The 16642-nt window shown below is 39.6% G+C and overlaps 1 protein-coding gene across 15 annotated transcripts in view; it reads right to left on the bottom strand.

The window, feature by feature from the left end:
• Positions 1-16642, bottom strand: part of LOC128865064 (muscle-specific protein 300 kDa) — a 286723-nt gene that overhangs the window by 239969 nt on the left and 30112 nt on the right. For 6 of the 15 annotated variants that reach the window (XM_054104985.1, XM_054104986.1, XM_054104987.1 and 3 more), the window contains exon 1: positions 1123-4956. The exons of 5 other annotated variants lie outside the window; for them this stretch is intronic. In XM_054104985.1, the coding sequence (XP_053960960.1) occupies positions 1123-3490 (2368 nt within the window). In that variant the 5' untranslated portion in view covers positions 3491-4956. Of the gene's footprint in view, positions 1-1122; positions 5317-16642 lie in introns of those variants that run through there. 4 more of the 15 variants (XM_054104998.1, XM_054104988.1, XM_054104993.1 and 1 more) reach the window with 4 other exon arrangements.

The raw sequence follows: 16642 nt of genomic DNA, 5'->3' as shown, positions 1-16642 counted from the left end.
CAGAGAAGTATTGGACAAATCCTCGAAAGCAGAGACGCACTGGATTGTGAGAGTTCACAGGCTGACTGATAGACACGCGTGCAGAAGAACAAACATAACTATCCAGTAATTGCCGTTGGAGGCTTTTGTAGCTCTTTATTCTGCTCTTTTTCATCCTTTTGCATAACTTCAATAGACAAAAGACAGAAAAAGGAATTCGTTGCTCCCCACATAGTAATTTCTACGCTTTACCGAAAAGACCGGATTTATATGCGAACAAGGACTGTCACTTCAGCAACATTCACCCAACATTCATGTGGAATATTTATACTGTTACAACAACGAAGAAGTCCTAGAGGCTATGCCCGATTACGACAAGGTCCGAGCAATAAAATCGCACAACGCAGCAGCGACATCAGTTGTAGCTACCGACTGACCTCTTCAAAAGAGACGATGATCAGAAGGATGCTCGTAGCCCATGACTAAATTTCAAATCAATTTTAGAAAACTTTGCTCCAATCTCTCTGAACCTAATAAAATTCTACAAAGATATTTCCTTTGATTTCTTTAAACACACATTGAAAACAGGTTGTAGCATGCGAAGAATTTATAGTAAGTTGAAATTCCCTAGCAAGGCTTCGGCGCTTTTGAAATCGCATAAATCTCATACAGAAATAAACTCAGCACACTTTACGTACATAAGTCTAAGCTTTAGCTGAGCTAATATTTTCTTTAGAAATTATCGAAATACCCCAAAGTCGTGAAATAACACAGATACCTTCCCTAATTAGATGACTTTTCGTTGGTCTCAAATATAAAAAGCCATAAAAAAGTATGTTTAAATCATTTTTAAAAGCATTCCAACCATTTGGCAAAATTTTTAAAAACTTAGTACTAACTAAAAAGTTAGCCACACTCACACAAAACTAATCTAGCTAAATTTGAATAATTCCCAAACTTAAAACTAGAACTCCAAAATACGCGTTTTACACACAGCCGCTTTAATTTTTTTTCAACAGCCTAATCTTAAGCCTGCACAACGCACTGCAAACCCCAAAGTTTTGTAAGTTCGGTGTGAAATTCTAACTTAATATTTATGAGAATATTTTAATATTTATTAATAATTTTCTTTCTTTTATTTACCTCTCTTCTCCCTGATATGACTGTCGTATTGGGAGTTGCTGCGGGCGAAATTAATCGCTGCCATTGTGGATTGGAATTCTTGGTATTCGTCTTGAGTACTTTGTTGTTGTAGTGTCTGATGTCCTGTCAGACTCTTACCGAAAGTACTGCTGGCAGTTGTCGTTGAAGAGGTTGTTGGCGTATGTATTGCACTAGCACTTGCACTCGCACTTGCACTTGAACTCTGACTGTGACTTTGACTCTGACTCACTCCGGCCGCTCCAGCTACTGCTGTCTGGCTTGGCTCCACACGTGTGGGCACAATTACCAGATTCTTTGCAGCCACACCTTCAGTATCTGAGTCGTCACTTAATTCACCTTTCAGTAGGCTTTCGCCTTTTGACTGTCCAACCGTGGTTCCACCGATTTGCACATTCGCACCGGATAAAGCTAAACCGGTCGGTCGCGTTAATTTTCCAACGATAACTTGACGTTGTTGTTCTTCTTGCAGTTCGCGATCTTCGCTTGCATACCTTCTACTGGTAACTGTGGTCGTTGTCGTTTTCTTTTTCGTGCTAACAACTCGTTGCGATTCTTCCGCTGAAGAACCGTGCGATTGGCCCGTCTCTAATGCACTAGACGTATGCGTACCAGGTTTCGTTTGTCCTGTCGCGGCCTCTCCTGTTGGTGCACTGATTGTAACTGTTTTGCCTGAATGCGTTGACTTTGTCATTTGCCATGGTGTTTGTTGATGATATGCCTGTTCTTGTTGTATTTGTGTTTTGGAAACCACATTCTCCACACTGTTTTCGCTGTCCATTTGTTGTTCCTGCCGTTGCTGTTGGTAATACCATTGGCTGGGCTGTTGCAAATCCGTTTGCTGTTGATGAGGACGGTGGTGGTGGTGGTGGGTGCTACCAACCGTAATGTCAATGTTACCAGGTAACGTTTCCATCGCAACGTTATACATTGCACCCGCAGGCAGGCCACCACCGCCGTCTGGACTGCGTGCTAACTGACGTATGCGCGCCTGAACCGAGTCAGTAAAGTCGTAGGTTTCGTGATGTGTACTCAACTCGTTCGTTTCATCTTCGAGACGTATGAGGATACGGCGGCCACCGGCCATCATGTCAATAGACCGTGGTGGTGTTGCACTGGCGCGACCGCTTAAAGAACGCGGCACTGAACTCTCACGTTCGCTTTCGGGTGTCTCGAAGAAGGGGCGTTCTTCACGCTGTGGTGAACAACGTGGTGATACATATCCTTCACCATGGCGAAAGATTTTCTCTTCATGGTTGCGTCCATCACTTGTCATGGACGATGTCACAATGGTGCGCACACCATCAGCAGCATTTACTTCACGTACTGTCTTTTCAGATTCCAGAAAACGCGCAGATGCGTTTTTCGGATCGCCAGGACTCACTGGACTAATCGGATGTCCGCGGCTTGTTGTTGTGCGCAATATAACGTTAAAGGGGCTACCTGCGGTTGTCGAAGTCTCTTCATATTGCTGCGAGCTAGTTGAAAGGTCCTTTTTTACAATACGATGCGTTGTACGAAGTGTCACATTAAAAGGACTATCCGGTGTATCACCTGCGTCAACATATCCCGTTTCGTCGCCTGGACTTAATTTGGTAGTCGTGCGCAGTGTCACATTAAAGGGCAGTGAGGTATACTCTTCTTGTACCTCTACACGACGTGGAGAAGGTTGTGGGGTGTGGCGTAACTGCACCTGTTGAAATGCAAGCTTAGCCGCCTCAGCCTCCGCTAATCCACGTTGTCGTTCTCTACGAAGTCTTTTCTCAATTTCCAGCACATCAATATCAAAAGGATTATCCAGTGACTCTTGAACGGTGGTAAAGGTTTGAGTTGAGTGTTCCGCACTAGGAGTTGAAGTTTGCACGAATTCGCGGCGCAACTCATCTGCACTTTCGTCTGGTGAGCGTTTAAGGCTGCCACCAGAGGACCAAACCTTTTCATACTCTGCCACTTTTTGACGCAAACGGTGCGGAGTAGTCGGCGAGTCCAGATCTTCATCTGCCACGTATTGCATAGAACTCGAACTTGAGCTGCTCTCATGGAATTCCGTCGAGTGGTGTATAACTTTACGTGAGGTATACGTGCGCGTAATTGTCGATGTTTCCAGCTGTTCACGTACGTCATCTCCTATAATAGTTCTGGTATCAGCTGCAACTGGTTCTGGCGTTGCCGCTGCATTATTAGATGGTGCCTCATCAGCTGCGCGATTTAAATGCCTCTTGCGAGCAGCTGGAATGGGCGGAGGTGCCGCTGCTGCATCATAATCCTCAACGTTGGTACCACGGGCTCGACCCCCAGCATCTGATGGTGATATGGGTGGGTCTTTATTTTTTCCTGGATCTCTGTCCATGACATCGATATGTTTGTTGCTGCGTTTGTCATGTACGTCCAATCTGCAGGACAACACATTGAGGTTGTCTCAGTGCGTTTTACGTCGCTCTATACACAGTTTTCTCGAAATGCTGCTGGTGTGGAATGTGGAGAAAATGTAGGAAAATCGATTTTTCTCACTAGCACATAACGCCTTCGATATGCGATTGGCTCTGAAACCTGCAGGAATTTATATTCACACAATAAGATTTTGGCGTGCGCGTGCCAAAGCAAACTTAACAAAAATAACACCACAAACTCTAAATGTTAAGTTAATTTAATTGCGTCTTGGTGTGATAAGCAGCACCGCGTCGTTGGCAATAGTAAAAAAACAACCGTTTAACAAACACAATTCACTTTTAAACGCACTTTTTCACGTTATTACTCCCTTTCAATTGAAGGGCTCTCAAAATTACATTAATTAATTTTTCAATTTTCTCTTATTTTCGTATTCGTTGATTGATAAATTTTTTCTCAATATCTTTTTTTTTTTCAAACTACAGTGCAAGTGCTGTACATATATATTTTACCGTAAGCTTGAACGGTTTATAATTCTACTCGTTTATTTCATTAATTTAGTCACATAAAAATGCAAATTCACACAAATGGCGTTCGCTTAAGTAGTAAGTAGCCTTTTCACAACTACCTCATTCAATTTTTTTTTTCAAGGGGAATGCAAAATATATTAAGTAGAAAAATATATGTATATAATTTTGTGCGTTTCTTCGCCTTTTCGCTGTATTATTTCCAATCCGTTGCAGTAGAAAGCCGGTTCGATACTAAAACCGAGACTGGCTATATAAACCTAATGTGCTGCTACACCTTTTCTCGTTGCTCCAAAGCGCCAGCGATACGAAGTCCCAGCTTCATTGTGAGCGCAACCATGGAGAAGCATACATCGATTTTTGAATGGAAATGAGACACACTGAAAGCGCTCAGCAAGCGTGCTTACAAATATACTCGTATACGTGCATGTTCCTATGTAGTATAAGCACAGAGAGCATCGGTATTTACCGGAGCTTCTTACTACGTTTTACGTTCGGCTACAACCACCACTACAACACCAGTAACATACCAGTGCAATCTCATATAAAAGTAAGTGGACTCATGTGCGGGCATAAACAGCGGCTATGAGACGCTCGTAAAACTGTGCCAGCGCACGTCCACTTGGGGTTGATAAGAACAACAACAATAAATGCATGGATAAGCACACGTTAGCTGTAGTAGCTCTCTTTACAATGTTTGTTGGCTTGCTTTGTGGGCCACAGTCAGCACGCTTTAGTGAGAGGGTTTGTTTTGAATGTGACATCACCATCGTAAACATTTCACGCGTATTCGACGAAAAGCAAACGAATATAAAAAAATCACCTTTACACTACATAGTAAGTGTGTAAACTTTTGAGATGCAAGGGGTAAATATTGGGCATTATTTTATGAAACAAGTGCGTCTTAAAAAAGATTCAACTTACAAGTAAAGAGCAAAATTAAAGTAAGACTCTACCGTGTCTTTTCCCATATTTTAGCCCTTGTATTATTCTAAATGGCATTGACTGTATTTGATACAGAGCTCTTCTGTCTGTCTCAAAAGATTTAATATACCAAGCCGCATTTCTAGCGATATGTGTTCGGTTTCTTCACATTGACCGTTAAACAATGCCAGTCTTGCGGTTTACCAGTTAGAGCAGTTATTTTCACGACTTTAATTTAGACGTCATAGAAATGCTTGTAAACATCGTTTACGCTGAGGTTAGAATATATATGTATGTATGTACATATGTACATTAGGATGCGTCACTTTACATACACTTTACATACACACGTAATATTTTTCCTTCAGAATTATAAAACTTATTATTTGTTAAGACTTCTGCCAAAGTATTTCGGTAAAATTACAACGATTTGGAAAAAAAATGTTTTTAAAAACTAGTTTCGTTTATGTACATATACTTAAAACTATTAGAAGAAATTAACAGCAATAACAAAATATCGACAGTTCATTACCTAGAACCCGGCTACTAATCTAATCACGATTTCAAATTCAGCAGAGGCTGAGATATACTTATGTAACAACTGATTTAACTTCTTTTCGGTATTATAACCATATATTGATTGTTCTAAAAATATCCTCTTTACAAAGCTTTTGCAGGTCGTTATTTGCCAGGTATAAACAACAACTTTAAGACTAGATATTTGCAGCTGCTAGGTCTAATAGCATAGATCGCATTGATAACACTGCATGCACAGAGAATTGAATTATCAGTTCATATTTATCAATACAATTATTGCAAACTTACTAACTAAGGTATGTACTATATACATATGTATATAATACATATATGTATGTATGTGGGTAGTATACATGTGTAGCATTATATTTGCGACTAGTTTTGTTCACCAACAAAAGCAAATTTCAAAAAGATCTCTCTAGATTAATAAGCACTAAGCACTTGTGCATTTAGTTCAACAATTGACAAAAGCAATGTCAACAAAACCACAATACAGTTGTTCAGAATTTCATTACATTCTCATTACACTTTCGTTATTGTACAAGGTCAGTTTGGATATTGAATACCTTAGTGTATTTATGTACTGTATTAAGTGTGTAGAAATACATATATAATACTCGCATATGTACATAGAGTACCTATGAGCTTCTACGTTGACGGCAAAACATTCATATGATGTAATTACGTATGTATGTATGTATGATATCTATTATCGGAGCCACAAGTATTCCCCGCAGGCATATAGTCACACTACAAGCACGCATCGCTTAATAGGTCATCATTTATTTTTTACCCAGTTTCGAGTGCGCGCTTTACACGATTACAAGTGTACCCTCAGTATAAATATGCATAGGTGTGTGTAAAATAAATACATTAATATATATGTGTGCGCGCACTATGAATGCTCTTGTTCGTTGACACAATAACATAATAGGTGGCGTTAACTAATACAAATGCTTCAATACAGTGAACAGTCCGTTAAAAATTTAGCCGTGAACAGAATTACAATGAGCGACGTATCGGCGCATGACATACGAGCGATTTGTGGTCGTCAAGATGTGTACGTACTAAGTCACTCCCTTTGCACGGTGCATACTAGGACATATGTATATTTAGAAGTATTAGTGGCAATATTAGTTGAAGAGCACAAAATCACAAATGTATGCACATACATACATACATATAAAAGTATTAACAGAGCTCGCCAAAATCGCCAAATCCAAAGAAATGAGAACTAATTTATGCTGTGTTATGTATTTTATATAATGGAAAAAAATTAAAATGGAGCAAATAAAATGGAGCAAATAAAATGGAGTATCCAGCGAGCGACGGCGAAACATTTTATTTACACATACATAAGTCACCTAATAACATTCTATAAATATATGTAAATATGGTATACGTTGTTCGACTTCTGTTTAAGCAGTAAGCTATCACGAACTCCATAAATATGATAGTAACTACATAAGTCTCACAATATCTCAGCTGTCATCTATACGCAGATGTAAGTGTTGAATGCGGTATTGCACGGCGAGCCGGTCTCATTTATACGAGTATATGATATCTCTCATTCAATTTATCTTTGAGTGCTGCTTGCCCAATTTTTTACACTCCCATTTTATCTCAAATATTAACTGATCCTTAAAACAATTTTTACATAGTTCAAAATAAGAGCAACGGTACATAACCTGATTTGCTAACAGCTGCCTAACAGTTGCTTAACGGTTAACAGAACGGTAGTAACTGAGAGAACTTCTCTGCTAAATGCGCATATCAACTAATGGATCTTTAAGCCTTTGACCCACCTTATTCATTGCTGTAGCTCAATTTGCATGCTGTTATTTTTTATTACCTTGTTATCTTTTTTTATGGCTAGGAGGTAGTTTAAAAAGTGACGCCATTGTCGCACACTACATTTGCATTTAACGATTACATGCATATGTATGTAAATGTATTCAAGCAGTTTATACATATTTATCTATGTATTTTCTATTGGATGTCATTTGAAAAGGCGCTTAATTGAATTAGCCGGCAAACAATAAATTGGCGTTTACCTTAAATGCATTGGAGATCTATCCATCAACTATGGTAATTAATGGCTGGCTGCTTATTTGTTTATTTTCTCAGGCAATTAAATTTGAATGCACAATGTGGGCTGACATCATAACTTAGTTGTGATCATTCGTGTATTTATATTTATGTACTTCTGTATATTTGTATGAGAGGGAAAGTGTTTTGTATTGCAGTTAAGTGTGTAAAGAATATGAAACTATGACAACTTGACCTTTAGTTGTGTCTTTTTGACCTTTAGTGGCGTAATCGAAAAATTCGCAATTATGTTGCTAATAAATTTATATATTATTTTTGGGCTCTGCGCAGTAAGTAAATATCAGTATAAATTCTGTTAATATTTTTTCTATTATATTTTATTATTATATATTATATTACATTTCCCATTTTCTGTTATATATATTTCTATTATATTTTATGTGCATATGTATTTAATCTATGTATGTACCTATTAATTTTATAAGTTAAATAGTTCTAAGCCCTTTAATCCTCCCTTATTTTTCAGTCAAAATATGAAATATATTAATTTTTGTAAATGGTCACCTTGCTACGTATTTACAAATTCATCAAAAATTTTGATGAACATTAATTTTAGATAATATCTCTATTTTTAGACGTTTTCGGAGCATTTTTTTTTTCATTTCAGGCACTACATAATAACCAACAAATTAAGGGTTTTTCAAAAGGCACGCCTAGATGTTTTTTAAAATAATAATAATAATGAAAAAATTTCAGATAATTTAAACTTTCACTATTTTCATTCAAAATACGACTCTTAACAATTATGTACAATACGACTTATGTATATTACATGTGAAAAATTACATAATTTAAATGTCCACCTCTATAGGTAATATCAGCCAAACAGTCGATTCATGAATGCCTAATTGCTGAGAACGTCCAAATATCGATATTTAAGGTTGTTCAGCAGCGCTTTGCACTGCAGCAGCAATATTCTCAATAGCCCTTATTTTTCTATTCACGACAGAACTAGTTTCCTGAAATTTTTTCACCAGCCTTTGAATTGGCGGCTTATTCGGACGATTATTTCCAACTAAAAATCACGAATTTTGCGATATGTTGTGCTTAAAGATCGACCATTTTCAGAATAAGCTTCAATAGTTTTAAGGCGTTGTTATGTCGTGTACTTTTATAAGTTTTCCTAGTGTATAAAGCTCTCTGCATAGTTAGATGGGAAAAGTGATTTAAATATTTAATGATCACATAAAAGGTCCCGTTAAGAAACCCTGTAACAAGCATGTCAACTTGTTTGTAATACTTCAACACAATTGGCAGCTGTTGTAAAACTATTTTTAACCCCTATGTTAACATACCGATGTATGTCATTATATGTATATGTATGTGCTTGCGTACATTCCAGTTCCTAGGAATTTCAAACTAAAAGTGGTTCTATAGTAACGAAAAGGGGTAGACAAGAGAAGTATAATAAATTTATTTTTTTTTTTTTTTCAATAAAAAGCTTTTTCAAGAAATTCAATTCTTCCATTTTTTTAAATTGCAGTTAGTTTAGTTATACCAAATGACTTAAGAGGGTCGAGGGTTGATTTCAAGTTCTACAATGGAAAGTGAGAAGAGAGTTAATGTGCCTAGCAATTTAACGAAGCCAAGGCCATGGCAGAAAGGCTCACTCAAAAAATCACTCTATTGGGGCTTACCCGGACTAAGAGTCCTATTGTGATTTAGGTTACGTTCCGCTTAATTCTACAGAATTAGTGTCGCTTCACTTTGGATTTCCTAAGGAATTTCTTTATGTGTTCTATATATGCGGTGAAACGAAATCATCTCTATAGCTAAAAAAGATCTTAATCGAATGAAAGCGTCTAGCAGGCAAGTCACGCGGATATCGCGAACATATAGCAATAACTTGGATCTTTAAACCAACACCACTTCATTTAGTTCAACATAGGCAGGAATGACTTTGAAAATAGTAAAATGCCACCAAGTCGCCTACATTGTTAATTCAATCGTAAATTGCGACAAAATTTCAGAATTGAATAAGGCAGTAAAGCAGTCTAAAATTTCTGCAGGTTATCTCTTACGGCCGCCGTAGACGAATGGATTGGTGCGTGACTACCATTTGGAATTCAGAGAGAATGTAGGTTCGAATCTCGGCGAAACACCAAAATGAAGAAAAAAGTTTTTTTCTAATAGCGATCGCCCCTCGGCAGGCAATGGCAAACCTCCGAGTATATTTCTGCCTTGAAAAAAGCTGCTCATAAAAAATATCTGCCGTTCGGAATCGACTTTAAACTGTAGGTCCCTCCATTTGTGGATATATATATATCTTCAGGCGCACACCTCCACACCTACAAGCAGATATGTTACCATCAATCAGCAGGAATTGACTACTTCCCGAGTATTTCTCAGGCGGCGTCTCACGCTATTAGTCTTTGTGCGAATGCTAATACTCAACGAGCTGTGAAATAAAAATACTCTTTGGTCTTAAAAGCTCAATACTTTAACACCACACTTGCACATCCAACTTCTCGAGATCCGAGGCCCCATAGGCAGAAAGGAATGTAAAGGAAAGTAAGAGAAGATAGATTGGATAGGCAACTGAAACAACACTAAGAGATCCTCCTTTGCAGTAAACTATTATTTGCTGCTAAGAATAGCAGGGGGAAGAATAGTAAAAGCAGGAAGAAAAGTACTGCAGCCATACGGCGAAATAATGCCAGGCAAAGTGCTTGCAATGAGTTGATGAGTAATGCGTGACGTTGAAACTCAAATATGTATGGTACTTGAACTTGAACTAGGTTCCAAAGCGCAAAAGAATACCTTAACTTAAGATGGTCGCTATCACTAAGAATGAAAAGCTGTTTTACACTAAATATTGTGAAGAAATAAGTGCACAAAAGTGTAAATATATATACAATAGAATGGTGCATGAACAAAATATGTTTGGTTCTTGATGACTGAAGGATGGCCTAACGACGACTGAGTTACGGCTACGTTAAGCGCTTCAAAAGCTAATACCAAAGCCTGCTACATCATGTCGGCGTTGCAGTGAAGTGTGAGCCAAATTACTAAATCTTTGTCCCGCGAGAGCAGGATAGCTAAGGGGAAAGTACTCACATAATTCCACCTTATACTCCATGTAGCTAGCGCAAAAAGGACTCAAAGTAATGTCTAGTCTCAAAGCATGCATAAAAAAATAAATATTTGGCACACACACTTCTGTCAGGTGTTTGGGCACCCACTTTAAGGGCACCCACAAAATTCGAGAACTTATGCTTTGTTATCTCAGAAGCTTCCTCGAGCGCCTCCAATCCACGCGTGGCCAGAAGAATCTGGCGATCTTGCAAGTTTGTGTACTACCCCAGCACACGCATAGTTGAAGCGTAGCACACCTTTCTAGAAGCAGACCACCATCAAAGGTATCCCAATTCTCTCATTTCGCGGAGAAGCTACCCGACAGGTCGCCTGTCTCATGCCACTCAAATTCTGAATACAACCCAAGCAGGCTTTTGTACTTTCTAAAATAGAATTTTGGGCTGATAAAATGTAAAAAGGGAGTTCACGCTAAGATAATCCGCCTCACCAGAGCCGTTTACGAGAACTCCGAACTGGCAGTGCTCCACAACAGCAACATCAGCGGCCCAATCACCACCAACGCAGGCGTAAGGCTCGCTAGTCCGACGTATCAGATGAAAATGTCAGCTGCAGGCTAAACAAAGCAAGTGCGGATTCCTGTGGGGATGACTGTATTCACGAACAGACGACAAGCACGAACGCGTGAGGTAAAGCCTCAAGACGACCCTAAACAGACGACAAGTCAATATCGCAATTTCCCGATGCCCCATTGGTGACAAACCAATGGTTGCTATCGATAGCATATAACCCCAATACGCAATTAAGAGAGGAACCTGGACGAAGGTACCTGGTGTGTCTAAAAGGCATAAACACGGCCCCACCTTGTTCAAATTACTTTTAGCAATCCCAGGGTGGAATCAACCGAGAGGGGAGGAATGTTATAGCGTTAGTGGGAGCATGCCCAAAATACCACTGGTGTGACCTTTAATTAACCTCCTCTGAAAAAAGGGCGGCATTGGGGCGAATGCATACAGTATGGGCGAGTTCGCAAATTTGCAGGCGCACAAAAATGCGAATATTCAGCTCATGTATGAAATCAGGTTTGTTATACGGAAGTGAAACATGGCTGGTCTCCAACACCATCACATAGAGGCTGCAATCTTTCGTCAACAAATTCGTCCGCATCATCTGTAGAATATTCCGCCCGAATACCATCAGCAACAACGCGCCGTGAATATTAACGAATGAGAAGCCCGTCCTATAACAAATCAAACGCGGAAAGTCACATTGGATAAGTCACACGCTAGAAAACCATCAGATAGCATCACTAGAATGGCACTGAACTGGAACCCGCAAGAAAGTAGAGATCGCGGTTGGCCAAAGATCACTCGCCGAAGGTCGATGTTGCACGAACTAGCAGATGCCGGTATCACATGCGACGGCGCAAAAACAACAGCACAGAACCGTGTACGATGGAAGAGTCTTGTCGAAGCCCTATGCTCCCGAGCGGTGTGAACACGGATATAAAAAAAAAGCCCCCCATTTACCTTGGAGTGAATATAAAACTATTTATATTTCCTTGCATATATCTCCACTATTTTTACGTATCAAATAAATAGAGACAATTTATTTGTTACTGATAGCTATAAGTTAGTGTAATTATTGCTGGTAACAGAAATGAAAATGTTAAATTACCTTGTATTTTCACATTCCATAAGTAAACTTTACAGGCCGCTTAATTTCATTACAATAGCAGGTTTTCGCATAAAACTCGCGAACTGCCAATTAACTTCTATGTATGTACTTATGTATACGTACCATATTTATTTATCTGCACATCATTACGTACTTAATTATACGTTTTGTGTAACCTTGGCAATGAAATGCAAATTTCGAAAGCCCAAATATTTTGTTGTGCGAAAATTCATTTACACAGCAGATTAGATCAGCACTCAGCACACACCACTCGTTTGTTTGCAAATACTTTTAGATCATATCGCTTTAATACATATAATTTTACATATACATATACATATGCACACATTTATTTTGCAACCGCAGTATACGCGGACCACACTTTTTGTACAAGATTAAATAAAATTCTGATTGCTTTTGTATGTAAGTCAGTGTCCCTATTCCCCATCTGTTGAGCTCGCTGCAGCTGATGCTGGATCGGAAGTGAGAAAATATTTTAAAAATTAAGCCGCAATATTTACTTAAGCAAGTATGTATGCATGTATAAGCAAATATTTTTCACTAAGCACCCACAAGTCTTGGTGTAAAAAAGAAAGAAAGGAAGAAAAAATAAATGTGTGTATATACCACCTTGGTCAAAAAGTTCCCGGAACAATCGCCAAGTGAATATCTAAGTCATCTGATTTGAGTTCATTTTTTTAGGTTGCCACATCTATTCCTACCAAAATTGTATCGCCCTTGCTTGACATTGTAAAAGTTACGCCGTCTTTAGTAAATCCACCTCGGCGATTTTTACAGTTTTAAGAATGGATTTGAATGTGCAACAACGAGTTCGTATTAAATTTTGCGTTGAAAATGGATTTAATGGTGCGAAATGTTGAAAAACTATTTCAGTGGTGATTCTGGTGAGCCGTTTACGAGAGCCATGAATGCTACAGAAGAGATCGTGAGTCCATCGCGGATGACGAACGTAGTGGCAGGTCATCGACATCGAAAATTGATGAAAAGTGAAGGAAAAGTTGATAACACCTCAAATTAACCATCAGAGAGTTGGCAGAGGACTTAAATATTGCTTATGGATACGTTCAAGGCATTGTATATGTACTTAATAGTGTTGAGCAAAGTTGATCCCAAAGCATCTTAATTTTATGAAAAAAGTGACCGCGTTGGGTATCGCCAAAAGCATAACTTCCAAGGCAGAACCTCACCCAACATTCATTAAACCCATCATTAATGGAGATTCAGGCGAGTGAGTAAATAGCTCCAAATGAACCAAGACGAAAAATTAAACCTGAATATTACCCCTTTCATGTTGTAGCACTTAATTCCATTTATTTTTATTTTGCACCCATTACTAGAACAGCTAATGAAATTAATAAAATCTATAGAAAACTATATTAGATTTTGATTTACCCATACTAATGGCCTCATTTTGGAATTACTTCCCATTATTCATAATAAAAACTTTGTATACTTAGCCATTAAGTAGCTAATCTGTAAGATTTTTGGTAATCATAGACTTAATAAAGAAATGAAATGAAATATTAATTTTTTTTTTTGCCAAAGGTAGGTAGATAAAAATTGTATTCGGTCCTTAAGGAGTTAGGGCTAGTCAGAATTCTCAAAAAACTGATTTTTTTTGCATTTTCTTAAAGTAGAATATCTTAAAAATATTGTGTGAAGTATTTGAAGTGAATCCGACGAATACTTTTGGAGTTACTCAACAATTAACAAAGGGCGCCTGGGCGCTCCGGAGCGTTCGCAAAACTTTAAATGCGTTTTTCTCAATTTTGCTCAAGATTTCAATAAAATGTATACTGCTTTTGAAAAACATAAAAAACTCGTGCCTGATCGAAGGATTTTTCTTTCAAAAATTTCGATTTTTTTTAAACAATTAACTGTCGGTTTTTTTCTCGAAAAGTTACAAGATTATCTATTAATAAAACTAAGTAACCGCAAGGGACTTCTGGAGAAACGTGATCCACACAAACAGCGATAACTTTTACAATTATTAATTTTTTTGTTGAAATTTTGCTACAGTCAAGTCGAAACAAGATGTATTAATTCTATCTTTTTATTATTTACAAATAAAGCAATTGACTAGAAAACAAAAATTTATGAAAAACATCATTTTTCGGGCCTCTGACTACCTCTAACCCCTTAAACTAACTAATTTGGACCATTGTCGGTCCATTGTAATATCCCAGTAGCAGTTTACATGCTACTCCTCGGTAAACAACTTTATTTTAAGTGTAAACCCATTAATCTGGCTGATACTTATAACCCTTCGCAGGGGGTTAAGTGTGTTTTGGTTCTATTATAGAGGTAGGGCACACAGAGGCGACTGGCAGGAACTGCCTAAAGCCTAAAGACCGACCATTGTGGTAATATTCCACTCCTGCACGAGGTGCCCCTGCTTTCGACCGAAAATGGCGGATCTAGAGAGGCAAACTCGAAAAAACCCGTAATCACAGGTGTTATTCGTACCGTGCCTAAGTGATGAATGGCACTACGTCAGTGTGTCTTTTAACGGTGACCTCCAGATACCGGGCGCCCTCTGGTTGTAATTAGCCTTACCGCAACACCGGGGCACTGTTGCGGCTCGACCTCCATTCCCCTTTACTCGTGGGATTCACTTATGTCTGAAACTAACGATAAAAACGAAAACAAAGAAAAGGCAACAATGCCTTCTACAAACCAGGTCAGCAGTGACCTTTCGGCAGCTACTGTCGAACAACAACAACTGCCGCAGGCAACAAAAGGCAGCGAATGCCCGACCTCTGCCATAGCGCAATTAGAGATGGAAGTCGACGAAATGGACCTAGGGCCCATCGGGAAAACTTCCGCTTTATCACCAGAGGAAGAGGAGAAACTCTTAACTTCTCCCTCAAAAAACACAAGTTCGGCTAAGAATGGAGCGGAAATGGAAGTGAAGCTGCGGCTCAGCGGTGCCGCCAGAAAGCGACTCAGGTACCACCTGGGTAAAGGTCACTCCATTGAAGAAGCGCGACAACTAGCACAGCAGCCAATGAACTTAAAGCGTCAGCGCTCCAGCAGCACCACCCCTAAGCAAAGATCTCCCAAAAGAGCTAACTTAGTGGAAAGGACAACTGACCCATCAGAAGCCGAAAGGGCAAAGGCAGCAGTGCCTAACCTGGAGGTGAAAGAAGGGACGGCTAAAATGTCCTACAAAGATGCTGCATGTAGCACCAAGCTGGGTATCATACCACCTGATTATCCGGCAACGATATGGCCTACGGATAAACTAAAGGCCATTCAACACGCTATCCTGGACAGCATAAGGAAAAAGCAGACTGGTGGTGCCAAGCCAATCTTTAACAGCTGCACCTTCCGCGCAGGATACATAGTTGTCTCATGTGGCAACGATGAAACAACCGACTGGTTAAAGGCAGCAATGCCTAAACTTGAACCATGGAAAGATGCGCAAATTAAGATCGTTTTAGAAGAGGACATACCAAGGCCTTTGATCTTCACATGCCACTTTCCAGAACTGGACAGCACATCCACAGAGGACATCCTCAACCTCCTGGATGGGCAAAACTCTGGCCTGAACGTTCAGGAATGGCGGGTACTACGTAGAGTACAAAAGGGTAAGGTGACGGAGCTAACCATCGCAATCGACCCCATCTCCGCCATTGTGATCAAAAAACATCACTACTGGTTGAACTATGGGTTTAGCACAGTTCAACTTAGAACTAAGGCCAAAACCACGGAGAAGGATGCTGAACCAGAAGCGCCCAAGCCTCCCGCATTGCAGCGGACCGAGGAACAACCCTGCACTTCGGCATCGGCGATCGCAGCAACCGCAGTGAGCGTAACGCAAACTGATGAGCAGCCATGTTGCTCTAAAGATGCGCCACACGCCACCAAGCCTGCACCAATGTCAAGTGCTCAAAGGGTAGAGGAAGGCATAAGAATGCGACCCCCGCTTCGTGCCGACAAGAAAAATAATGGTCCAAAGAGGACCAAAAAAGGCGAGCGTCACTCTGCTGAGGAAGCGGCCTTGCTGGGTAGCAACAGAGGCAAGAGAAAGGCAGCCAGTGCCAATAAACAGAGGCGATAATGCCACACGCTATCCTAAGCAACAATAGAAGGCAACTCGGATGCCTTCAATTAAACCTCCACCATGCAAAGGCTGCCTCGGCTGAACTAGCAAGGAGGTTTAACAAACAAAACTTGGATATAGCTCTAATCCAAGAACCGTGGGTACGTGACAGAGTCATTGAGGGACTCCAAGATGTTAATGGTAAGTTAATCTATGCCAACAATGATCGCCCTAGAGCGGC

Source organism: Anastrepha ludens, chromosome 5 (genome assembly GCF_028408465.1).
Source record: "Anastrepha ludens isolate Willacy chromosome 5, idAnaLude1.1, whole genome shotgun sequence".
NCBI classification, from domain to species: Eukaryota; Metazoa; Arthropoda; class Insecta; order Diptera; family Tephritidae; genus Anastrepha; species Anastrepha ludens.
The sequence above is the reverse complement of the archived record's forward strand: the minus strand, read 5'-3'. Positions and strand labels throughout refer to the sequence as shown.